General features: G+C 37.7%; 1 protein-coding gene and 1 pseudogene across 2 annotated transcripts in view; one reads left to right on the forward strand and one right to left on the reverse strand.

The window, feature by feature from the left end:
- The window catches only part of LOC100373705 (neurotrimin-like), a 61,091-nt gene that overhangs the window by 9,186 nt on the left and 24,397 nt on the right, over positions 1-27,508 (forward strand). For both annotated transcript variants that reach the window (XM_085499075.1, XM_085499076.1), the window contains exons 2-3: positions 16,362-16,715; positions 25,652-25,915. In XM_085499075.1, coding sequence (XP_085355201.1) covers positions 16,362-16,715; positions 25,652-25,915 — 618 coding nt within the window. The remainder of the gene's footprint in view (positions 1-16,361; positions 16,716-25,651; positions 25,916-27,508) is intronic.
- LOC146742822 (uncharacterized) lies at positions 3,398-7,157 on the reverse strand (annotated as a pseudogene).

Here is a 27,508-nt window from a genome sequence, read left to right on the forward strand (position 1 = left end):
CACATGTATCGTATACTGCTGTCCACCACATGTATCGTATACTGCTGTCCACCACATGTATCGTATACTGCTGTCCACCACATGTATCGTATACTGCTGTCCACCACATGTATCGTATACTGCTGTCCACCACATGTATCGTATACTGCTGTCCACCACATGTATCGTACACTGCTGTCCACCACATATAGCGTATACTGCTGTCCACCACATATAGCGTATACTGCTGTCCACCACATATAGTGTATACTGCTGTCCACCACATATAGTGTATACTGCTGTCTACCACATGGCGTGTACTGCTGTCCACCACATGGTGTGTACTGCTGTCCACCACATGGTGTGTACTGCTGTCCACCACATGGTGTGTACTGCTGTCCACCACATGGCGTGTACTGCTGTCCACCACATGGCGTGTACTGCTGTCCACCACATGACGTGTACTGCTGTCCACCACATGACGTGTACTGCTGTCCACCACATGGCGTGTACTGCTGTCCACCACATGGCGTGTACTGCTGTCCACCACATATAGCGTATACTGCTGTCCACCACATAGCGTGTACTGCTGTCCACCACATAGCGTGTACTGCTGTCCACCACATGGTGTGTACTGCTGTCCACCACATGGTGTGTACTGCTATCCACCACATGGCGTGTACTGCTGTCCACCACATGGCGTGTACTGCTGTCCACCACATGGCGTGTACTGCTGTCCACCACATAATGTATATCTCAAGTGACATGTGGGTTATCATTTTTCTAGCCTTTGTTCATAAATTGTCGTTCAATATTTCTTTTGTACTGCATGCAAGTAGTATCTCTGTAAATAATTTTGTTGAAAACAAAGGCATTCAGAGTACCTAGTAACTGATACAATATACATGTATAATGTTGACTAGCAACCACCTGTTAACATCCTATTTGTTCGATATTCTTTCAAGACATTCTTCAATTCAAAAATGGCTGCTTTGTGTTACCAAGGAAATAGGTCAAATCTTACATTATGCACGAGTAATGTAGTTAACCTCTTTGTTTGGGTATCAGTCTACTCGTATTGTGTGGTAAGACACTGGAAGAAACCAAACAAATTGCTAACTGAACATTTCTGATGTTTTAAAAGCATTGCTTAATTTGCAAACATACTTGCATACAAAACATATTTTTCTTTGGTTGCCTGGTATATGTAAATTTTTTTCTAAAAATTCAATCTCTTCAGAATTTAAATAAAATCTTGAAATTTTTCAGACACAATTATTTTAAATTTAATTAAATGGTTGAAAGTTTATAGTTTCATGATATATATATATATATATACGTATTTTGCTGACTTACCTGATCACAATTTCGCTTTTTGCCTGCTCGCCCATCTGCAACACATTTTACCAATTTGCATGATCATAATACTTTTTGATACAATAATTTTGGTATAGGTTTATTTGCTCAGTATGTGGTGTTTTTGGTGCAATCTGCTTTAATGTGTCACATTTTTATCAAGGTACAAATTGGTAATATCTAGTAATTTTTACTGGCATTGCTACCCTACAAGTAGTCAAACAGCTTGAAAACGTTTGTACAAAACGCTACACTCAAGTTGTATAACCCCAGCAATAATTCCTAATTGGTATACTGACTTACTGCCAAACCCCTCCATGCCAATAAAACAAATTGCTGCTATTTTGGTCAATGTTTTCCAGCTTAATCAATACTAGTGTCTTTTACCAATTAGACTTTTTTCAATGTACTTCTTATTAAAATTAACACTTTAGAAAGACAAAGATTTATTCAAAAGAAATCACTTGTACAACAGATTCATTTGACATGCTTTTATTAGTAAAAATTTGATAAAACTAATGTTAAAAAATAGAATTTAACGATGAATAATAATAATGCTGGAAAGATAAAATTATATTTAAGAATAAATAATAATTTAGTATTAATCCCACATTTTTTATTGTAATTTTAAAATTATTACTAATCTGATAGTATCAGATTAGTTTAATGAATAACATTTACCACATTGTTGCACACATCACAGCTTCAATATATTGTATATTCAAAATAGTTAAATTTAGGGTACTGTAAAATGACTAATTTTCACTGGGTTTAAATTTCGCTGATTTACCATTTCAGGCATATTCAATGGGTTTTTAAATTCACGGTTTTATCATTTAGATAATGTGTTCTATGCTAAATTGTACATATTCACTGGGTTTTAAATTTAGCGCATTTTCCAGTCAGCGAAATAAGCAAAATTACTACCCGGTGAAGAATTAACCCCTTTACAGTATTATAGCAACAGAAAATGATTATAATAACTATAACAACCATACTTGTAGACTAGCTTTTTACAAAATAGACCTGAATTTTGTTTTTATATTTAAAAAAATGGTAAAAAATTTATATGTACACAGGAATTAAAAAAAAAATTAACAGAATGTTAATGACAATTGTCATTGAGTTGAATTGTTTTATAAGAAACAATCTATTATGAATGGTGTTAATGCTGTTGTGTATTGTATGCCTTATAAATTCTGTCATGACATCTTCATTTCATCATTGGCCATCTGATGCATCATGGGATGACGTTTTCAATGTCTGCATATTGCTTTGTGTTTATTATCAAGTCTATCATAATTATCACAAATATACTGCAATGAAGGCTTAATTTACATCCATGTGAGGTTGTTCAACTCATGGCTGGTTATAAAATATTAAGGTTTATTTTAGCGGACTGCATTTCAGTTGTGGTTATTGCATGTCAAATGTATTTTTGGTTTTTATACTTATATTTGCAATTTGTTAATTTTTATTAATTTATTAATAAAAACATCAAATAAAATAATTGAAAAAAAATTAAATTATTTTAATGCATGTATGTAGCCAAAATAATATGAATGTTTTTCATTCAAATTGTTCTTAAAGGCATTTTTTCTTACTTTTTTTGTTGAAATTGTTGATACTGCAATAATTTACACACACAAGGTTTAATCAATTCACCAATAGAGGGTACTGTGTAAAGGTAGCATGCTGACCTGCGCCAGTATGGACACAGACCTGTTGTATACAGAGCTTGGACTACAACCAGACACTTCAGTTGGAGCGCTAACGAGCGAGTAACTCAGTTTATTTCTCAACGGGAAAACAAAACCAACATGGCGGGGAAAACACAACGAGAGAACAGAACATGCGTAGCAAAATGTAAAGCGAACACAAGAGGGCGTTAACATGATTGTAAATACAATAAACACGCATAGTGGCGTAACCACTTATTGTCTTTAACTTGCATCATTTTCGAAAAGACTAAAGAAAACACATGACGAAAAATGACAGGCAACATGATAATTCAAAATTGTTGTTGGAAAGACACAAAAAATAATCTAAACAGAATACAGACTTAAAAGTCCATGACATAGTCTTTTAGATGTTCCGGAAGCCGGCGGTTATGGCTTGATCGTCTATGTTGAACGGGCTGCATGACTTTTGGATTATCATCAGCCAGGGATGTTGGTGTCTGGTCTCCAGGAGTCAACAATATTGGGTTTATTGAGCCAATACTTTGCGACTCAGTTTCTAAGGGAGTGTCAGTGCAACCTGTTGCCGGTGTTAGATCGGAAGGTATACTTGGTGGTATTGGTGGATGTGTTGGAGATAGTGGAGTGTCGTCTTCGTCCAGATGATATGACATAGGGTTTTGATCGGTGTCTTTCGGAGAAGGTACGATATAACATTCCGACTCTTTGACACGGTATGACGTTTGCCTGAGTTGACTACCGCGGAACTTGCAGATGTTGCGCCATTGGCCATCGATACCCGTCACTAAGTAGTGATCATGGGCACTAGACTTATTGCGGTCACAGTGCAGATAGACGAGGTCCCCAACTTCAAGTTTGGGTGCACTGGTGGTTTTTACTGTATGAGCTTTTGATTTCTCGCTAGCTTTATGGTTAGCCAAACGTTTCGTGTGTTGGTCTAAAATAAGTTTACGGTCGCTAATAGGAAGCTGGTAATTGGTAAATTGGTCTCTTTGGGTCCACATTTCACGTGCCGATAAGCCAGTTGAACGTATGCGAGAGTTAACATGAGCGATTGCTATGGAGAGGGAGAGTGGCGTAATAGTTGTGCACAGTGGAACCTGACGGAGTATCTCATCCTCAACTTCCTGTATTGCTCTATCTGCGACAGGGTTTTTGTTGCGATTCTTGATGCGGCCGACCTCAATATTCAGAAGGTATTTTCGAAGAATGCTGTCTTTTGATAGGGCTACAAAACCTGGAGCTGGGTCTGTTCGTATAACTGTGGGTGGACCATCAAGGGGGCTCAGGTCAATGCAAAGTCGCAGTAAGGCGTTGCGCAATGTTTCACTGCGTTTGTCTTCTATGAGGCACGCTGTGGTGTATGACGTGACGCATTCTCTGACGACTAGGACTAATTGTCTTTCACGTTTAATTACATCTGTTGCATATAAACTGCCCACAGATTCTGGTGGATCTGAAGTTGATTGCTTAACAATTGTGTGAGGTACTTTGTTAAGTGAGGCACACTGGTGACAAGAGGTGGATACATGTTGGATTGCCTTGTCCATGTCCAGTGCGAAAAAATAACGATGGAGGACCTGCTTCATTTGGTAACAAGACGGGTGACTGAGACGAATATGAATTGCTGTCAGGAGGCCGTCTAACACCTGTCGAGGTACAACAATGCACTCGCGAGGTGGAGCGAATGGATCAGTACGCTTGACTACAAGTAGACCATCTTTGGCAATAGTGACGATGTTGAGGTAGCGTTTGACGTCTTTGATGTTAGTTAGCTTTTTTGATGGACGAGTCCCCTGGGTGAGATGAGAATGTGTGCGTCTTAAATCAGCGCATTCTAACTGGATAGTTTGCCACGCTGCCCTATTGGTGAATGGTAGGCGTTTATTTCCTGATGATGTCTTCAACGGATGTGTTCATGACAACAGTCTTCCACACGTTCTACAAACGAACATATGACAGGTAGGGGTGGTACACTCTGCGGCATTGCAGCTGGCAAAGTCTGATGGAATATTGTCCTTGCCCGCCAGGTGGCGCACGTTGGCCTGGTAACGACTAACAGAAGAGAGGAATGTTGTTATGCGTGGGCTTGCTGAGAACTCACCCCGACAAAGTTTTTCGTACGCTTGCACACATGGCTTACTGTCGGTAAGAATACACGGTTTATGGTGGGACTGAATGATGTATGGCCCAAAGTGCCTTGTTGCGATGGCAATAGAAAGGGCCTCAATTTCACATGGAAGCCATGTTGCCTGACGGCCTTGAAGCTTGGCACTGAAGAAACCTGCGAGGTGGAGCTTGTCACTACGCGAGACATACATGGTGGACCCAACATTGTGTTTTTTAATGGCTGCATCAGTGACGATCCATATCTGATCTGTGCGTCTGGGGAGTGTGATCGTGTGATTTGATGATAATGCTGCCTGAGCAACACGAAAGGAATCGCGAAGCTCATCCGACCATTGAATTTTATCTTGGGATTGTTGTCCAATAGTCGCATCTTCTAGTGGAGCAACAAGAGAAGCACAGCCTGGTAGCACTCTAGCTAGGACCTTATATGCGCCTATAAATGATTGTAGGTTGCGTATCTTTTCCGGTGGAGAACATGACGACAACGTAGAGATACGGTGTTGGCTTGCGCGGATGGTTCCCTCATTCCATACCCAACCGAGAATTGTGACTGTTGCCGGGCAGATGACAGTTTTCGATGGTGACAGTCTTAAGTCATTGGCTGCTAACTTACACAGGAGACATCTCCAGTTTACAAGAAGGTCCTCGATTGTATTTGCACCGCAGTACAGATCATCTGCGAGTTTGGCAATGCTACCATCCTCAAGCATGTCACAAAGTACGCGACACATTAACTCCTCCAACGCTGTCTCAGAGCCTGGCATTCCCATGGCTGAACGCACGTATACGCGGACACCTTTGAATGGAGTTACAACGCCACAGTATTTTTGTGACTCGTGTGACAGGGGAATCTGGTAGAAGGCCTTAGTGAGATCGGTGGTGATGATATACTTCCATTGTGCAATTTGGCGTAGTGTGCTGTCGATGTCTGGCATGAGGGCGGGTTGTGGCTTACTGTAGCGGCCAACGTCTGCAAAAGCGGTGACAAGACAGAATTCACCGTTTGGTTTTTTGACTAAGAATGAGGGGTTCACATATTCTACATTGACATGTACGTTCTCCGGGCGAGCAAAAACACCGAGCTCTTCAAGTTCGTCAAACTTTTGTTGTAACTCGGCCAACTTGTCACGGGAGTATTGGGGAACACGGCCCTTGCGCTGCGGTGGTTGAACAGGACCCATGTTGACGACTGCTTGAAATGGGCCAGAAGCACCGTTATAACCCTTGATTGCAGTGTTGAAGACATCATCATATTCATGGGGTAATGTTGCGAACTTTGCTCGGTGAGACGGAGAGAGGAGTTGGTCGGGATCAATTTTAACCGAATCTGAGTAGCTCTTTTCTGGAAGAACTGATTTGTGTGGTGATGTTACATGAAGTGTAGTGTCTATGCTGTCTTTGTTTGTCGGTGGTACGAAGACAGGACATATTTGGCAAAAATATTCATTGCGTTTCAAATTTTGGGGTGTGTTGGTCTGGTTCGGAATCCGAATTTTACCCGATATGGTTGAATAAATGTTTGGAGCAGGCCATGGCTTGTCAGATGATATGACTGAGAGCGAGCGAGATTCTACTCGTGGTGCAAATGCCTCGCTTGAGTCTTTGATTTCTGTAGGCAAGTCAAGTTCAATGAAATCACCGGGCCAAATTGTTGTTTGGTGGTGCGCGTAGTATGAGTGTCCGGCGAATGCGATGACTGCCATTTGGCGATGAACCGTATGTATATGTAGTGTTGTCTCCCACAGTGACTTGGTGCTTGGCTGGACGAACACTTATATCATTGGCCTCCATGAAAGGGGTACCTGCGAGTATTTCAACATCGAGATTCTCGACAACGAGGTCTTCAAACTTGAAATTCGTATCATCGCGACTCACTGCGAATTTAGTCTCACCCACAACTTTTAGGGGAGATGAACCATCTGCTTGACGTGCTGATTGAGAACTAGACTTTATTGGGATGCCGAGACGTTTTGCGGTGGCCAGTAGAATCATATTGCCAGTGGCACCACTGTCGATGGTAAGACGTGTAACCTGGTGGCCATAAAATGTATCAATATATGGTGACTGACGAACCTGTATTCTAAGGGCAGTAGGGACGTCCGCAGTGTCAGAGTCACTGAGGTCATCATCGCCCTGTTGAGTGTCCTGGGGAACGTCATCGAGTATATTAACAATCTGTCTGGCCTTGGTCATGAATTTACGATCTTGGTCCGGCAGGAAGTCACACTCGCTGAGGAAATGGTTGTCTGGACGGCTGGCCTGCTTACATAATGGGCATGAGCGGCTTTTGCGTTCCCTGGGCCGAGCCTTTTGATATCTCACTGGATTTGGTGTGATGCGTCCCCTCTGAGGCCTTGAAGAAGCAGAGAGCATGACAGTGGCGTCCTCAGTCATGTGGATTTCATCTAAAAGTGAGCTCAATGCTTGCGAGATCTCGGGCTTTATAGAAGCTAGAGTCCGTGTCCGCAGCTCAGTCCCATACCGCTGTTTAACCAGTTTGGGGAGGTCACTATGAATTAGTTGTAACCAAGTGAGTACAATGTAGTTCTCAAGTGAAGGGGAAATTTCCTCATCGTCAGTTATTGTCTCACCGTGGTGTGAAATACCATTGTCGCTGCGTAACAGGTTATCATCAACAAATGCTGTTAAGCGTTGGAAGAGATCTTCTGGGCGTTCATCTGGTTCAAGGTGTATATTACAAAAATCTAGCAGGTGTGCACAAGTGGACTGGAACCCAAAGTGGAGACGGATTACCTGCCAAATACTGCTCATGGATGTCGAATTTTTGACTATCGTGTTGCGAGATATGATTGGACAGAAGTTGGCTATTTGCCCCAACATTAGTTCTAGGGCACTGACCTTCTGCTGGGCAGTTTGTCGTCTGCCGGCCCGGATGTCTTCTCCATCATCTGTGAAACCTCTCAGCGGTGTAGCCTTGGTTCGCTTTGTCCACTGTACGCCCTCACCGAGGAACTGTGCAAAATTTGAGTCTAATGAGAGTGCCACCACACCAGTATGGACACAGACCTGTTGTATACAGAGCTTGGACTACAACCAGACACTTCAGTTGGAGCGCTAACGAGCGAGTAACTCCGTTTATTTCTCAACGGGAAAACAAAACCAACATGGCGGGGAAAACACAAGAGAACAGAGCATGTGTAGCAAAATGTAAAGCGAACACAAGAGGGCATTAACATGATTGTAAATACAATAAACACACAGGGTGGCGCTGGAACATTAATTTGATCATGGCAATACAGTCATTTAAAAAACATTTGACAGTCTGTGATATAAATTATGACTAAATTAAAACAAATTTGTAACATAAAATACATTTGTCAGTGTTGATAATCTCAGTGTAATTTACATGAACTGTTTTAGGAGTACAAAAATGATGCATGTGTTATAGTGACCTGTATATACAGGCCATCTGTCTTATGAGATGAGTAACCACCATGTTGCCACTGGTTTGGTCTGTCTTGTGTGATGAGTAACCACCATGTTGCCACTGGTTTGGTCTGTCTTATGTGATGAGTAACCACCATGTTGCCACTGGTTTGGTCTGTCTTATGTGATGAGTAACCACCGTGTTGCCACTGGTTTGGTCTGTCTTATGTGATGAGTAACCACCGTGTTGCCACTGGTTTGGTCTGTCTTATGTGATGAGTAACTACCATGTTGCCACTGGTTTGGTCTGTCTTATGTGATGAGTAACTACCATGTTGCCACTGGTTTGGTCTGTCTTATGTGATGAGTAACCACCATGTTGCCACTGGTTTGGTCTGTCTTATGTGATAAGTAACCGTGTTGCCACTGGTTCGGTTTGTATTATGTGATGAGTAACCACCATGTTGCCACTGGTTTGGTCTGTCTTGTGTGATGAGTAACCACCATGTTGCCACTGGTTCGGTCTATCTTATGTGATGAGTAACCATCATGTTGCCACTGGTTTGGTCTGTCTTATGTGATGAGTAACCACCATGTTGCCACTGGTTTGGTCTGTCTGATGAGTAACCACCGTGTTGCCACTGGTTTGGTCTGTCTTGTGTGATTAGTAACCACCGTGTTGCCACTGGTTTGGTCTATCTTGTGTGATGAGTAACCAGTGTTACCACTGGTTTGGTCTATCTTATGTGATGAGTAACCACCGTATTGCCACTGGTTTGGTCTATTTTATGTGATGAGTAACTACCATGTTTCCACTGGTTTGGTCTGCCTTATGTGATGAGTAACCGTGTTGCCACTGGTTTGGTCTGTCTTATGTGATGAGTAACCACCATGTTGCCACTGGTTTGGTCTGTCTTATGTGATGAGTAACCACCGTATTGCCACTGGTCAGCTTTTGATATTTCAAGTAGTAATCATCACATTTCAATGACACTTGGTACATAGATGTCATAGGACACTGCACAGACCTGATAGTTAGCCCCCTTTCAGGCGCAGCCTGAAAAGGGGAGTTATAATTCAGGTTTTGTCCGTTTTCCGTCTCCAACATTTTCTCAGAAATTCTACAGCAGGTATCAGTGAAACTTGGCAGGTTGATGAACAAGTGTATTCCGAGTATGCACGTAATTTTTTTTCAGATCTGAAAATCCCAAGTGGGTCTTTTTCACGATTTTTATCAAAAATTACCTCTCCCGGCAACATTGACAGAACGTCTGCTTATGCTCAGAATAAATTAATTACTGTAAAATACTTTATTATTGCTTGCAACATTTTTTTGCTATTTTCGCTGAAGGAATGTTTCAGTTAAAATAAAATCCAGTGAGTATTCCCTTTTTCCTATATTTTACAGTCAAACTTGTCAAAAATCAATGAAAGTAAATTCAATACAAAAAACTGCCAGAAAAAGTCTTTTCAGCGAATGATAATTCCAGCTGAAATAAAATATTTTACAGTAGATTAGATCTGTGAGGAATGCTACAGCAAGTGATTTCTCTATTGCGTGCAATTTATTATAGTACTGTTTATACATGTATTCTGTTTGGCTCAGTGGTCTTATTCACTAGTTACTAGAAGAACTAGTAACCTTATTTGATTTCAAGAACTTCAAGAAGGCGGAATAAGAGACGTGTTTGCAAAGGTAAGTTCTCCAGTTTCTACAAAATTGAATGTATTTTGGGGTGCGATGGGTGTACATTCCGTGACGTACGTACGGACGTGAATATTATGATGATTGCCAGCTTTATATTCTTGTGAAAAGCCAAAAAAGCAAACAATTGTCTCCAATCTACGAAACTAGTTTGTAAATTGTATACCCTGTCAATTATTGTACACGGACGATTAATTCATGGGGACATAGTTTCAAGTAAAATCGTTATCCGGTCTTTTGCTTGTGTCGTGATTTCCGAAATATCCACAACTCGGGGGGAGGGGATGTCCCTGTGTCGATCAACTTATTCATTATATAATAGTAGGTTGCCTATGATTATATTCGTATTTTTATGTTGTGAGCATTAAACTGTTAGTTGTAATGAAGATTTTGTCGGTCTCGTGCGATTCAACATGGCCGATGTGCAGTGACAACACGTGTATGGACGGTCGGTCGAGTAGTCTGCAACGGACCATGAAATCGCCCGGCGTTTTTTTTATAGTTTTTTTAAAAAATATTTTAGATACTTCATTTACTCCTGGCGCCTAAAAGAGTCTAATTTATATTGTACCATAGTAGTCATTGACACATATTGTGAATAGCTCGAATGGGTAAGCTGTTATTTCTGCGAACAATGTTAAATTATTCTTTGAATGCTCAGTTTATATTTTTAAAACAACTAATTTTTTGATTAAAAAAAAAATCATGCCGTTTTCCCCGTCAAAATCAAAGCATAAAGATCTTGCCAGAACATCGGTAAATCTACTACCGCGTTGCGTTCACCACGAGGTCACTGAACCGTCATTAACATATTTAAATGAGCCACGTGTAAATGAGAACATGGCAGATATCTATCGCTTCGCGCATTTACATTCGACCGAAATCATTCGTTTACGATGAAACTAAGTGAAATATTACTTCCAATTTATATAAATTCAACGAATTAAATTTTTGTGCGTTTTTATAATCATTACTGAATAATAATAATCAACAATTGCAATACTTCGAAAACAAGTAAGTTATTCACTTGCGAAACACAGAATGACCAGATTGTGCTACCGTGATCATTCCCTACCGGTACTAACGACTAAGCAATGTATTCGTGTTTGTATTTATTCGAAACTTCTTTTAGAACATACTTTACTTTTCGTTATCAACAAGATTATAAAAAAAATAATGCATGTTACAGTATGTGAATTTTTTGGGGAGATTCAATTCCAACATTTCGCGATGCCTATGAACCAAAGGCCTTTCACTCTTCTCTGAGTGTGACACCTAAACCAGAGGTTTTATGGTGTATAAACTGGCACTAAATGAAAAGGCTGTTGAACCTTATTAAAATTTATAAGTACATGTTATTATGCATTTCATTATGAAAACTGAATAAATTAAATGTGATCTTATTTTTAATTATGATTATGATTTATATCGGTAATGACGTTTTCATCCAATATTAATTGTGCAATTGTTAAAATGCCTACCTACACATTTATTGTTTTTGTTTCTGTTGCCCTGAAATAGACATTTGTAAAAAAAAAAAGAAAGTAAAAAAATCATGCTTGATTAAAATAAAAAAAAAAAGATGTACCGGGTAGTCATGTAGCCCCTTCCTGTTACCTGTTTTCATCTTCTTCCAAAGTAAAACTGGCGAAGCCTTGTAATTGCCATACAATCATCATTTGTGGGAAAACTTGTATGTTATTGAAAATCTTTATTTTGTTGTCTGTGAATTAATATAATATTTGAAATGGCGTAATGGTGCAAAATATTCTCAAACAATCGGTCTTCTGATGACACTACACTGCACATTTATGCACAGTCAGTATCCCAATGCACGATCACAGCTTACTAAGTGATGATGGTGGTTGAAATGGAAAACTGAATACAAAAATCCAGTAATATCTCAAACGAATTTTCGTCTGCTGTGAATGCATGTTTCGTTGCATCAAATAAATAACCCAATTTTATGATAGAAGCTTGCAATCTTGTGCCATACAGGGTCAAGTGATTGAGCAATAACAAATGTGATTTTATGTATTAGGTCATTGAATGTATCCAAAAACATGGTACCAATGATCTGAAATTTCAGGAGTGCTCGCTGAAGGTTTATCAATCCTGCGTATTGTCTTGTTCTTTTTCAATCCTGCATTTCAGTTACTAGAATTAATACTAAAAAAATAGTTTCTGTTTTTCTTCTAATAATTCGGCCACTTTCAAAAACAAATATTTTTCCATAGTCGAAATGCAAGAAGAATACAAAGCTACTGTGATTTCATAGCGATACCTGTAGGGCCATTGTCAATTAGTTCGCCTAATCAACACAGCGTTATACATAGGACTGATATTGAATCACGGAGAGTAAAATCTGGTGATACTAATCCCTAGAACCACTCAGATTGGGACATATGTCTTATGAACCCACATGTGTATATCTTTGACTATACTCATTTTAACCTTTTTTTTTTTTTTTACAGTGGTGCTGTGAACTGAATTTTTTCTGGGTTCCTACAACATGGAGTGTCAGGGACTTTATTGAAATGTTGTACACAAATTTCATAAAATCCTGAATATATCTAGAAGTCAAAATTAAATGGTTTACAGTATTTTATACCCATTAATAATTGAAATGCAATAATATCACTGCACTAAAAAGACTTCAAACAATTATTGTTACTTCTCCATTGAAGGTTATGAGCAGACCAACCTTTACTTGCTCTGAAAACATAGCTTTTACAATTGTTTAAATTAACAGACCTAAATTAATAAACCTTACTGTGTTAATAACAAATTGTATTTGTCAACATGAGAATGATTCTGATGCCCAGTGATGATGTTCAAACAAACCCAGGTCCTGGTAATATACTAAGACCTGATTAACAAAGAAGTCATGTACATCAAGGTTCACTCAGATTTATGAATGCAGTTTCTTGAGCAAGTATACATGTATGACAAATAGTTTTGTTGCACTTGTGTACTCTGAGATTCTGAACATGGGTCAGTGGAAGTTATTAGTTGTCAGTACAAAACTAGATCATCGGAAATCACTTTATGATGAGTTGTAACCACAAAGAGTACATATTTATTCACCTGTTTGCAGATGTTCTTTGTACAACTTTATAATCAAATAACGGGGACTGACATTTCATGTCTTGTTTTTAGGGTAATTATGAGTACATATTAATTACCTAATTTGCATAATAATTAATTTTCAGCTTTTGATATATCAAGTAATCATCATATTTCAATGAGACTTGCTACATAGATCTTCTAGGATTATGCAGAGACCTGATTAGTTTTAATTGGATATTAATTACCTAATTTGCATAATGTTCCACTGATATATAAAGAACCACAAATTGGATTTTAATGAAACTTTTAAAGAGAACTATGTAGAAACCCAATTAGTTTTTGGTAAATATTTATGCTTATTAATCTCCTAATTAACCTAATTAATTAACACTGATATCTCAATTACTGATCATCACATTTGAATAAAATTTAGTATATATATGCTCTAGAACAATAGACAGGCTTGATTAATTTGGGGTTAAAATTTGTTCATATTAATTTTCTAATTAGCATAATAATTCATAATTTTTTTGTTCTGTTCTGTTCATATTAGTTACCTGATTTACATAATTAGTTTTCAGCTTTTCCCTCAATATCTCGTGTACAAGTAATGTGTCTTTATTACTCTCAGCACACAGGAGTTCTTTCTAAGCTTTCTTTGATTATTTATTTACCCAATAATAATAACAATAAAAAACACAGAAAAAAACAAAACAAAAGTAAGCCATACAGAAAAACAAATGGTAAGAAAAATACATATATATAAATATTGGGTAAAAAGGAAATCAGAAAATAGCTTACTGCTAGTCTAGTCTGATTTCCTATATACATTGAAAGTAAATTATAATGTACATAGTAGAGGGCCAAAAATAAGTATATTAATATGAAGATTAACTAACCAAATTAATAAATAACTAAACAAATGAATATGAAAGTTAATACAAATCGGTGATGAATAAACATGTAGCTTATTAATCAATAAGTGAACAAATGTTTGTATGGCATCTCGCTTTGCCGACACCACCAGCACCAGCACCAGCACCACCAAACACCGCATATGTATCTAGTTTTCTGCCAATAATAATTGTTTAATCATTTTTTTGAACGAGCTGCGCAAGATAACTGACCTAATTTTAGCTGGGATTTTATTCCATATTTTTCCACCCGAGTATGTCATCGAAAACTGGCCAAATGTTGTACGGGTATATTCAACAAAATGATTTTGATTGTGGAGTTGTCTGGTTTAATATGAATGATGGATAGCTTTGAAACAGTCATTAATATTATGGGCAGAATTATGGTGGATTAAGTCATGGATGAAAGCACTGGTGACTAATTTGTGCATTTTATAGATATCAAGGATGTTTAATTTTTTGAATAAAGGGGCCGAGTGTTCAGTGAACGAACTAAACGTCATTGCGCGAACTAACATTTTCTGGGTCATATAAATGGTATTTAAGTGTGAGTGATATGTATTACCCCAAACCTCCAGACCATAAGTAATATTCAGCTGTATAAGGGAATTATAAAGCAATATTAAAATGTTATTAAAATGTTAAGGGGTATGACGTTTCTAAGTTTATATAATAGGCCACATTTTTTTCTAATTATACTGTTGATGTGATTCCACTGGCCGAGATTTATTCACTAACGAATGCGACTTTTGAGGAACCTTGGTTAAGTTCCGCAGGTGCTTGTGTTCGACCTAGCCTGGTTGACGCATTGAATTGCCATTTGATAGGAAGATGGTCGCACATCCCTGTCATGTAGTACCAAACATGAATATGACTTCTGTGGCAAAAATGCAGTGTCAGCACTAGCACTTGCAATTTGCACATACAAAAAAAAGTCAGGATAGACAACGGTGACATTCAATGTCAGGAACTGTCGCCTGGCACAAATTATTTTTTTAAAATAAAACAAAAAAACAAAACAAAAAAAAACAGCAGCGCTATCTCGGCCTAGAAGTTGCTTGTTTGAAAACTTCTCTAGGCTATATTTTTTGTTACCAACAAATTTAAAATCACATTATAATCACTGAGTATGTGGCAATACTCAATTTAAAATGCATATCACATTATAATCACCGAGTATGTGGCAATACTCGATTTAAAATGCATATCACATTATAATCACCGAGTATGTGGCAATACTCGATTTAAAATGCATATCACATTATAATCACTGAGTATGTGGCAATACTCAATTTAAAATGCATATCACATTATAATCACTGAGTATGTGGCAATACTCAATTTAAAATGCATATCACATTATAATCACTGAGTATGTGGCAATACTCAATTTAAAATGCATATCACATTATAATCAGAGTATGTGGCAATACTAAATTTTTTTCTTTGATTCTAAACTTTAAACAGTTTGTTTCATTGAACCAAATTAAATCTTTTCGTTCTGCCCAGGGTTCTTCCCAGTCTGGTTGCTAATTAATATTCATGACAAATTAACATTCATTATTGTTATCTTAGTAGTAAATTGTGAAAGTTTTTTTCATGAGTTTAGGTAGTCTTTTGTTAGAAATGTACCACATCGTTGGATTTGTGTGTACATGTTTTGAAATAATGTCGTTAGCATGAAACCATAGTAACCATTCCTAAAAATGTTTTTCTTTAGTTTTATTAATTTTAAATATTTCCTGTGTTTCCTGCCTTTACATGTTGCATCTGACACTCGGCACACACAAGTTCTTACTAAGATTTTTTTACTATAACTTATTTTACTTCATATATCGTGTATATGTAAATGATGAATTTGGAGATGAATTGTCAACACTGACAATATGATTTTCCCCCGTAATCATGATCTAATTTCAACCAAGAAAACTGGAAAATAAATTAAATAATGTACATGCTTTCATAACTGTTTGATTAACAAAAAAAGATAATAGAAGTAATAATTACTTTGCTTATTATTTATATTTTATCTATGATTCCTACTTTTTTATGATTCATCAGACTAACATGGATACATGAATACTATAATGATTATTGCTACATATTTTTTCTTATTTACAGTGATTGGACAGCGAGTGGAACCATTTGATAAGAATATCACAATTCCCAATGGAAATGATGTTGACTTAGAGTGTGTAATAAGTGGTGTTGCTGTCGATCAGTTTCTTTCATGGACCAGAATTACTGAAACTGACAGTGGGGGTGTTACTTCTGATATTATTGCATTTAATGATCAACTTACTATTGATGGAAGTGACCCTAATGTACCCAATAGTCCTGCTAGATACCGTCTCATAAAAACTAGTACCAGGTACACTATTGAAATTGACGATGCCAAAATGGAAGATGAAGGTAAATTCGAATGCAGCATCTCGGGAACAGATCAAAAGCAGGCAGTCTGGTTAACTGTAAAAAGTAAGTGTATATTATAAAATATTTTCTGACCAAATGCCTTGAATAAAGGTATGCACATTTGATGAACATGACTGAGGCAGTGTTCTGCAAGTGCCTGTCGCAAGCAATCAACACTCAAAATTTTTGACCAGGTCAAAAAGTTGCGGATTGTTACTATTCTATTTGTTTAGGATACACGCAGAATGTCGGCCACCAGCCATCTTTTTAGCTCCGCTGTCGACTTTGTCGAGCGGAGCTTATCATAGGAGTGATTGTCCGTTGTCGTCGTCCGTATCAATGTTTTACTTTTTCGACTTCTTCTTGAAAACTACAAGCTTGAATGCTTTGATACTTGGTGTATATGTACCTTGGGTAGACCTCTCCCAGATTTTTTTATTTTGTAATGATATCTTTATTCCTTTTCCGGTCAAGTCGGTGAAAAACCGTCGTCAATATGGGTATGCTAGAATTTACTACTCCAGCTAGCTAACTGGTTAATTCGTTGAAAAATGGCCTGCTGTTTAGGTTGCTCAGACGGTCAAGCGTTTATAATACGTTGTACGGAACCTGATATTTTACACTTGCGAAATTATGGAGGGAGAGAATTTGTTTTCAATTCCGTCAGGTCAAATAAATTAACCAAGTAAATAAAGAATGTAATTCTGTACACTTGTCTGATCATTTCACTATTTTACTGTCACAACTCGTCGTTTGCGACGACATAAAAAAAATGCCTTGACCACATTGCAAACTGCAGCATTACAACCGTATTTGAACGACACGATTCACGATTATAACGGTAGTAACGTATTTTCACCAGCTTGGCAAATAGTCCCGGCACTTAGAATGAATAGCATGACGGATTCCAACGGCAATCACCAACGTAAAATGACCGGTACAGCTGGTGGGAAATATTCATGTCCACGTGATTTCACCGTATGAGCTAGCATATGCAATTTTATTGTGTATGCAAATTGTAACAAATTCGTGTTCGAAAAAATAACATTATTTACATAACAATAAATATTCAAATTGTGGGGCGATGCAGTCTTGTGGACATCTGGTCGTTCAGCATAAATATGGCCGAAGAAAGTGAGATAAAGCCCAGACTCTACTTTCCGACACGTACGTTAATATGCCGTCCTATACAGATAAGAAGTGTTTATGAAGGCAAGAAGGAAACTGAAGAAAACGCGTCAATCGTGCAGTGGCACGGGGAGTGATAAGTTTGACATTAATAGACAGATTTTTCACCAGCAAAGCGTGGAAAAAGAAAGAAATCCAAAGCAAAGGAAACATTTGACGTCGGTGAGTTACCAGCCGAACGTACCACGGACACCAGTGATAATAGTTCACTCAAGAAAAGGAGTAAAAAGAATAAGAACAAATGCAAGTCGGAGACTGTCTCCTCTGTCAATGAACATGCGATTACAGAAGAAAGTCGTTTGAAGGATTGGGGGGGGGGGGCAAACTAGGGGGCAAACCAGGAGGCAAACGTAAATCGAAGACTAATCGTAAAGTGGTTGAATCGCCAACTGCCGACAAAACAGATGCCAAAAAAACGTCGATGTCACCAAAGAAATGGTACAAGAAAATGTATGCGATACAGAACAATCAACACTTGCGAGTTTCCCCGAAAAACTGTTAAAAAACGTGTTGTGTATGCACACGCATCGCCAATGGACACGCGTGATGATGAACTTGTATTGGACGAAAAAACGGGTGAACTACGACACAAAATACCAGATGACTTCATAGTTGCAAATGACGACGATACAGATTCAGAAATCAATGAAGATCGTGCTGAGAATGACGATTTTTTTAGAGCAACGTTACCCACCTGTACTCGATAGCGATATTGAAATTGAAATTGAATCAGACACAGAAATTGGTGCTACATTCAATTATGTTGCCTCCGGCACTGGTGAATGGAGAATGGCAACGGAGGAAGACGGCGATATATTGACTATTCCAGTTTTTGAACCCGAACCTGGACCAACTTTCGAACTGCCTTCATATGCTCGTGAGGTGGAATATTTCTACAAATTTATCCCACCAGAACTGATAGAACTGGCTTCCATCGAGACTAATAAATACACCAAATATCATCAAAAATACATTGCAACAAAAAAATTAAATGCCCGCTGGCGTAATACAAATTTCAGTGAAATACAAGCATTCTTTGGTGTGATGATATGTATGGGTGTTGATCACAAATCAGCAATCGACTATTATTAGTCGAGTGACCCCTTTCTGCAGAATACGGGAATTGCGTCAGTAATGAATCGGGCCAGATTTCAAATGCTAATGCGTTATTTTCATTTAGCTGATCCACGGCGGGATCCTGACATTGAACGTCGTCGCCAACAATCAGAGGCCGACCCGTTGTATAAAATCAACCTGTGGCTGAAACCCGTACTCGAAAATTTTCAGCGATACTACCAGATGGGACAGGAAATTTCGATTGATAAGGGTATGATTAGATTCAAGGGTCAGTCCAAGTTTAAGCAGAGACTGCCCCACAAACCTGACCGTGATGGCTTCAAAATATGGCAGGTGTGAGACTCGACAACGTCTTACATTGCAAACTTTGAACCATATTTGGGGGTGAAATATAAAACTACAATTGAGGGGAGAAGGAAAGAAACTGGGATAATCAAAAAAACAACACATCGATTGCTACAGCCCTTCACAGAAAAAACCAACGTATTCTTCTCTGTGATTCGCTTTTTGTGTCAATTAATACAACCCTTGAATTACAAGACAAGAAAGTGTACATGGTCGGTAGTTTTAGCAGACGAAATTGGAAAACCATGCCGCCGCAATTAATTCCTGAGGGGAAAAGCAAGAAGCTGAAATTGAAAATTGGTGAAAAGAAAGCAGCAACTAGACCGGACGACACTATCAATATTACTGCATACCAGGATGACAGCGCGCAAATATTGATTTTAAATACAGTCTATCCCCCACTGGCTCCGTCGGCAGAAGCAGTAGATGACGAGAGACAAGTGCCTGTATCGTTACAATGTTACATTACATGGGTAGCGTGGATCATTCCTAACCAAAGGCGAAGATACTATCACACGGGCAGAAAAAACAATCGTTGGTAGATCTACATGGCCTGTTACCTCATAGATGTTGCATTGGTCAATGCTTATGAATGTTTCAAGGCATTGAATCACACGACTAAAGTAACAGGTAAACAACTGATTGGTGGACACTCGAGTAGAATTCAAAAATCTATAAGAGAAGTTGGCTCTCTTTCAAGTAACACGTCATTTATTCGTAGTGAAAACATGGATTCGCACGAAATATGCAGACTATTTGGGCATCAAAAATCGTGTAAGCAGTGCAGCAAGGACGGGAGAAAAACAGCGAGTGCCAGATTATCAGAAACATCGAAAGGATGCCTAATTTGTAAAGTTCACCTTCATGCGGGCGAATGTTTTGCTGCTTTTCATCACGACATGGCACTGAGGGGAAAACGCACCGTGGGAACACAAACACGAAGTACGGAAGAGCAGCCCTCGACACCAGGCAGACGCATGGGAGCAGCCCGCTGGGGTGGACGCGTACAACAAATAAATTTGGGACTTATTACAGCGTCACAAACTGTACAATAGTTTGAGTTGGTGAAAATACGCTATCGTTAATTTAGTTTCATGCTCACTCAGTATTTATACGTTTTAATGTCAGGATAGTTCATCGGGTCTAGACGGTGGAAATAAGTTTCTGTGCGAGTATATATACACGCCAAGTCCCTGCAGTTACGTTCTCGCTAGTTCGTTTTATTTCAAGTCGTTAAATATACGTTGAAATATTTAGTTAGTCAATCGGGTCATGTCTGTGAATATACGTTGCCGTGTGAAGGTTGTTGCAGTTACGATCTTGTTCGTTTTAGTCTCAGTTTAAGTCGTTAAATATACGTTGTAAGTGTGGGCTTACTCATACGGTCAAGTCGGTTAATATACGTTAGAGCTTGAATATAACATCAGTTAAGTCACGGAAAGTACGTTGTGATATGTTACACATGTAGTTCAAGTCGTTGAATATACGTTGCAATTTGAAATGTACGCTGACGGGTCGAGTACGTCAAACACGTTTTCCCCCGTACATGTCCCAACTATCCCCATACTCGTGCGTTTTTTTTCTTCTTACTTCGAACTTGCATTCATGTAGTGACAGGGTACTTGCTTGTAATGTGTTTTCAATTAAGCAATATTTATTTCAATGTTTAACAAGTGTTTATTGAGACTGTACAAAGGGCAAAACATCGTTACTTAACGACAGTAAAAAATGTGTATTGAAATAAAACGATGATTTTTTTTTTTTTTTTTATACGAGAAATTGTTGTACATGGTGGTAATGAAGTGTGTATGTGAACAGATTGCAAAAAATGTGAAAACTGAGGTCGATACAGTCTGTTAACTATGGCCTATTTTTGCAAAAATGTCTGGCAGGATAGCATGCACAGATGCTGGCTACTGTAGTGCATTAAATCATGACCGTTTTTCACCAACTTAACCTGATAGCCTGAAACTCCCCTGACCCGGAAAAAGGTTAATTCTCTAATTTTGGTGAATATTTTTGTCATTTTTGGTAAAAAGTGATATTTTTGACTTCTTGTTAAAAACCACAAGTCCAATTGCTTTGATATTACATATATAGGTACTACCGTAAAAACTTGATTAATTCGCTCTCTCTATTAATTTGCGCACCCATTTTATTTTCTAATGCTAATTTTTAAATGTATCCTTTTAATTCGTGGCGTTCAAAAACATGTTTAAAATTGTATCCTATTAATTCGCAGGCCAGAATAAAGTGGATAACTCAGAATATATTACATGAAGACATTAAAAATATACATTTTGTTTGAGTTTTTATGTTATCAGTACTTGGTGTAGCCGCAATCGCAGATGATCTCAGTCATCACAGCCTTTCAGTTAGCAAGCAGTTAGGTTCGGTAAAGATTTGACCTGAAAAAAATCATTCCCCCACAACACTACAGATGCTGGGCAAGATTAATTTTAAATATCAGTGCATTATTTTTTCTAAACAATTTCTGAGATCATTTTTATTAACGCAGGGTTATTTTTCTGGGCGATGCCTAGAAAAATAAAAAAAGGCAGTGCAGCCAGACGGCTACTTTGTAGCCACATGTTTATTGTTTGTGTACAGAGTGACCTTCGCCATTTTAGTTTCATTTCAAGTGTTACATGGTGCTGGTCCCTGCCCGACTTTACGCCATGAATGTCGCTAGCCACGAGTCTTAGAGGCACTAAAAAAACGTCCTGTAATAGTGTTCATTGGAAAACAAAACAAATCACTAATAAATTTATGAAACCAGCTCCCTTTTGAATCGATCTAAACGTACTCATTTAATTTGCTTACCAAAAACCAATAATTTCCCCTTTTACGCTATTAATTCGTGCACTTGAAAAAATAATTATTTTTACTACCGCGAATTAATCAAGTTTTTACGGTATATGTGGACCACTCTCAGATTTGTTCATTTCATGATGACACTTCAATTCTCTAATTTTGATGAATATTTTGATCATTTTTGGTAAAAAGTGATATTTTCGATTTCTTGTTAAAAACCACAATCATTTATGTTGAAAAATGATATTTTTGAATTCTTGTTGAAAACAGCAAGTCCCATTGCATTGATACTATGCATATTGTTCATTTTCTAATGATATCTTCTGTTCTTTAATTGAAATGTGCAGTGCTAACAATGGAGCTATCTCAGCCGAGAGGCTGCTTGTTATTGTCCTTGCTGGTTTTCACAAGCAATAAGAAAATTAATACCTAACAAAATTTGAATGAAAAAGACACCACTGTTCAAAATCAATTTACACACTTCACTTATAAAAATTTCAGCCTTGCTGCACAGTGTTGCGGCGTCCGTCGTAGAGCTGCTGCAGCCATGCTCTGCAGTCCTTGCTGCAGTGTTGCTGTAGCCATGCTCTGCAGTCCTTGCTGCACAGTGTTGTTGCAGCCATGCTCTGCAGTCCTTGCTGCAGTGTTGCTGCAGCCATGCTCTGCAGTCTTTGCTGCACAGTGTTGCTGCAGCCATGCTCTGCAGTCCTTGATGCAGTGTTGCTGCAGCCATGCTCTGCAGTCCTTGCTGCAGTGTTGCTGCAACCATGCTCTGCAGTCCTTGCTGCAGTGTTGATGCAGCCATGCTCTGCAGTCCTTGCTGCAGTGTTGATGCAGCCATGCTCTGCAGTCCTTGCTGCTTAGTGTTGATGCAGCCATGCTCTGCAGTCCTTGCTGCAGCCATGCTCTGCAGTCCTTGCTGCAGTGTTGCTGCAGCCATGCTCTGCAGTGTTGCTGCAGCCATGCTCTGCAGTCCTTGCTGCAGTGTTGCTGCAGCCATGCTCTGTAGTCCTTGCTGCACAGACATGGATGCTGCTACTTCCTGCACAGATTATTACAATCAAGTTTTCAAAACTTGCTGTAAGGATGTCGCTACCACCAAACCACTGGTCCACTTCACAACATTACTATATCTATCCCTACCTAGCTTGAAATAGTACAAAACAATTTCCCTAAAAAACAAACAAACGCCTACTGTGTGATAAGAGTCAAACCAGTTCAGTCAATCAGGTAAAGTGATTATTTCGATCATCCTGATAGTGATCATATACTGAAAATTTCCATATGCAACTCCACAAATAATTTTGGGCATACATTAGTGGTAGCTGCATCTATGCTGCACAGAAATATTTGAGTTTATAACGGGCATTTCTGTCTTTAGTTATCCAGTAATGGTAGCTGTGTCTATGCTGCACAGAAATGACAGGGCATGAGAGACATTCCTGCTTTTGGTTATATGGTTACGGTAGCTGTGTCTATGCTGCACAGAATTCATCTGTGCTGTACCAATGCAGATAGTCGCACCAAGCTGTACTGATTTATAATTATATTCACTACAGTGCTTCGCTGTTTATTTTGGTCTGTTACAGGATGATGGCCTGCTATTAAATGCATTTGTGAAACCCGCCACAGGCTCATGATCTGATCAAAATAAAGCACAACTTGTATAACTGGAACACTATTGCAAATAATAGTTCAAGCTGCGTTTGTAGATACTGATGCTATCTGTGATAGCTTTTTGACTCCCATGTGTGAAGCACAAAATGGGAGTCTTTGCAGTTAGTGTGTCTGTATGTGTGTATGTGTGTCCGACTGTTCCACTGTTATCTCAAGAACCATACATCGGTTTTTGATGAAACTTGGTGCATAGATGCTCTGGGCCAATGCGCAGATTTGATTAGGTTTAGGTAAAAATCCATGCTCGTTAATTACCTAATTTGCATGATAATTAGCTAATTTTTAGCTGTTCTATGACTGTTTCACTGATATCTAAACAACCACTCATTGGATTTTGATGAAACTTGGTACATAGATGCTCTTAACATATGCGCAGATTTGATTAGTTTTTGGTAATAATCCGTGGATACTAATTACCTAATTTGCATAATGATTAGTCAATTTTCGGTTTTTCCACTGATATCTCAAGTACTAATCATCACATTTCAATGAAACTTGGTACATAGATGTCATATGACACTGCACAGACCTGATAGTTTTTATGGTAATATCAGTACATATAATTACCTAATTTGCATAATTAATTTTCAACTTTTCCACGGGTATCTCAAGTACTAATCATCGCATTTCAATGAAACTTGGTACATAGATCCTCTAGGACTATGCAGAGACCTGATTAGTTTCAGGGTAAATAGTTGTGCATATTAATTACCTAATTTGCATAATTAATTTTCAGCTTTTCTACTGATATCTAAAGTACTAATCATCACATTTCAATGAATCTATAATTATGCAGAGACCCAATTAGTTTTTGGTAAATATTTGTGCATATTAATCACCTAATTTGCATAATTAACCAATTTCCAACTTTCACACTGATATCTCAGGTACTAATCATCACATATCAATGAATGTTTATACATGGATGCTGTAGGACAATAGACAGACCTGGATAATTGTGGGTTAAAATCTGTACATATTAATTACCCAATTTGCATAATTAACCAATTTTAAGCTTTCACACTGATATCTAAAGTACTAATTTTCATTTTAATGAAACTTAGTACAAAGATGCTCTAGGACAATGTACAAACCTAATTAGTTTGGGGTAAAACTCTGTTCATATTATTTCCATAATTAGCGTAATAATTCATAATCTTTTGGTTCTAATCACATTTCAATTAAACTTGGTACATAGTTTTTGTTGCATTGCGCAGACCTCATTAGTTTTACAATCAAATCTGTTCATGTTAATTTTCTGATTTGCATAATTAGTTTTCAGCTAAGTAATTTCAAATTATATTTAATGTGTCTCCAATACTCTCAGCACATGGGAGTTCTTTCTAAGCTTTCTTTGATTTTGTTTAGATTGATCCCAGCCACTATTTGGGAATTTATTTCAAAGAAAACTTTCAAAAAGACTGACACAATGAGTCAGTATTGCCTTCCTCACAGAACTGTGATTTAATCCTGGATTCAATCAGAAGAGTGTTGTCACGACAACATGTAGCTACATTTTTTATTGAAACTACTTGTACAATGTATTTGTTTCACTCTCAGAAAAATTAAGCAATAATAAAATGGTAAAATCAGAGGTTAAGTGAAACAGTACTGTAGTTGTTTACTACTATAAAAAGTAATACAATACAGATCATATTCAACTTGTATCTATTGTATGCTGGATTATTAAAATGTGACTTGTTACCATAGATACAGCTGTCATTCCAGTGTGTGCGAATATAACCGATAATACAGTAATGCAAATGTTTATTTTAATTAATGAGACACATTGTTGCTATACTTGTACATCTGTCATTAGTTCAATAGCTATCATGCAATGTGCTGGCCCAGCTGTACAGCAAATTACATTGACATCACAATTATGTTTTCTTTCACAGCGGTACCAGAGATCGACCGCATCACTGACAATTTCTTTGCTCATGAAAATAAGACATATGAATTGAAGTGTACAGCGTTTGGAAGTCCTAAACCAAGCATTGTCTGGTCCAGACCAGGAGACATGTTACCGAGTGGTGAATATTTATCACATGGTAGTATATTGGAATTAGTGAACATGAGCAGTTCACATCGAGGTGTTTATCAATGTGCTGCCAGTAACACTGAGGGCAGTGTTAAAAGGACTGTAGAAATCACAATGGACCGTAAGTAAATTGCTAATCAAAAATTGTAAGCTGTTATATTAAGATCAATTCTATACACCTTTCATTCTATGTGGTGTTTACAACAAAGAAAATGATCATCCAGGGAAAATCGGCATTGGGAAAATCTTTTGAAAGTCGTTGGATTCTTTGAGGTCTGGAAAGTCTGAGTTGTCTTTAAATTACAGGAAAAATAACAAATCTTTGAAAAGTCTTTAAATTTCTTCATAGTTATTATCGTAAAATTCCTAATTGAGGCCACGGCTTTAATTCAAATTTATTTTTTTAATGAGCGACTTCAGATGTGTGAAGTCTTTGTGCGGCTTTAATTAGGGCATTCACTTTGGTAAGAGTGGGACTTTTTTCTGAAAACAAAGGCCTGAAGGGATAATGATATGCTAATGATATGCACAACACTCGATTGCAACTTTGTTGCAATTCTAAATGGATTTTCACACACAGACAAACTTGTACACAAACAAAAATTCACACTGTACAACATACTACACGATAAATAATAGATTTGCATTTGCAGATTACGGTACTGTGTACTCTCTTGAGTAGAGATAATAATTCGTTAGTACCTTCCATGCTCTAATTTAGACATCTGTGAAGAGTTCAAAGCCTTAATTTCGAAATAGGAGTACATCACAAAACATTGAAAAATTAGTCAATCCAAAAAAATTTTCACATTACAAAAAAAATATATTTAATGTATTATGCATTAATTTTTAAAATTTTGTTGATAACAAAAAGTATATTCTAAAATAATTTCAAATACAAACACGAATGCATTGCTTTGTAGCAAATGATCACGTAACAGTATCACAATCCGGCTGGTAATGCTGCTTTTAATAAGTGAATAACTTACTTATTTTCGAAGTGTCACAATTGATGATTATTACTCAGTAGTGATTACAATAACATACAAAAAATAAATTCACTGAATTGTTATGAAATGTACGTAAAATTCAACTTAGTTTCATTGCAAGTGAAAGATTTTGATCACATGTAAACGCTCAATACGATATGTTTGTCCAAGCACATTCGTGACTTGAAACTGTTTTTTGACCTGATAGGTCAAGTCGCTAATTAACCAATCAAAACGCAGCATGGTGCCAAAGTGTTTGAGTTACCATAGCTCATTTAAATATGTTAATGAAAGTTCAGCGACTTCATGGTGAATGCAACACGGAAGAGATTTACTTCAAAAGATAAGCTGAGCATTGAAGAAAAATGTAACACTTTTCACACAGTTTACCCATTCATGCTACCCACAATAAACATTGCACACTTGAATAGACATCACTGACTACGGAAAACCTATATTTGACTCTAGTTAGATTAGATTAGAGATTTACTCTAATCTGGGCATCAGGAAATATTGAAATGTTCGAAAACTGATGCCTTAATTTTAAACTAAATGGTACATCTTTTTCTTAAAGGGGAACTAAATAGAGCCTATTTTGGTGTTTGTATTTATCAAGTTTTGTATATTGATTATAAATTTGAAAAAAAAAATAAAAAAAATGATTATCTTCAGAGTTATGATGATTTAAATATGAGAAACCATAAACCTGCGAAGGACTTCCGTTT

This window comes from Saccoglossus kowalevskii, chromosome 5 (genome assembly GCF_978046115.1).
Source record: "Saccoglossus kowalevskii chromosome 5, keSacKowa6.1, whole genome shotgun sequence".
In the NCBI taxonomy this organism is placed as follows: domain Eukaryota; kingdom Metazoa; phylum Hemichordata; class Enteropneusta; family Harrimaniidae; genus Saccoglossus; species Saccoglossus kowalevskii.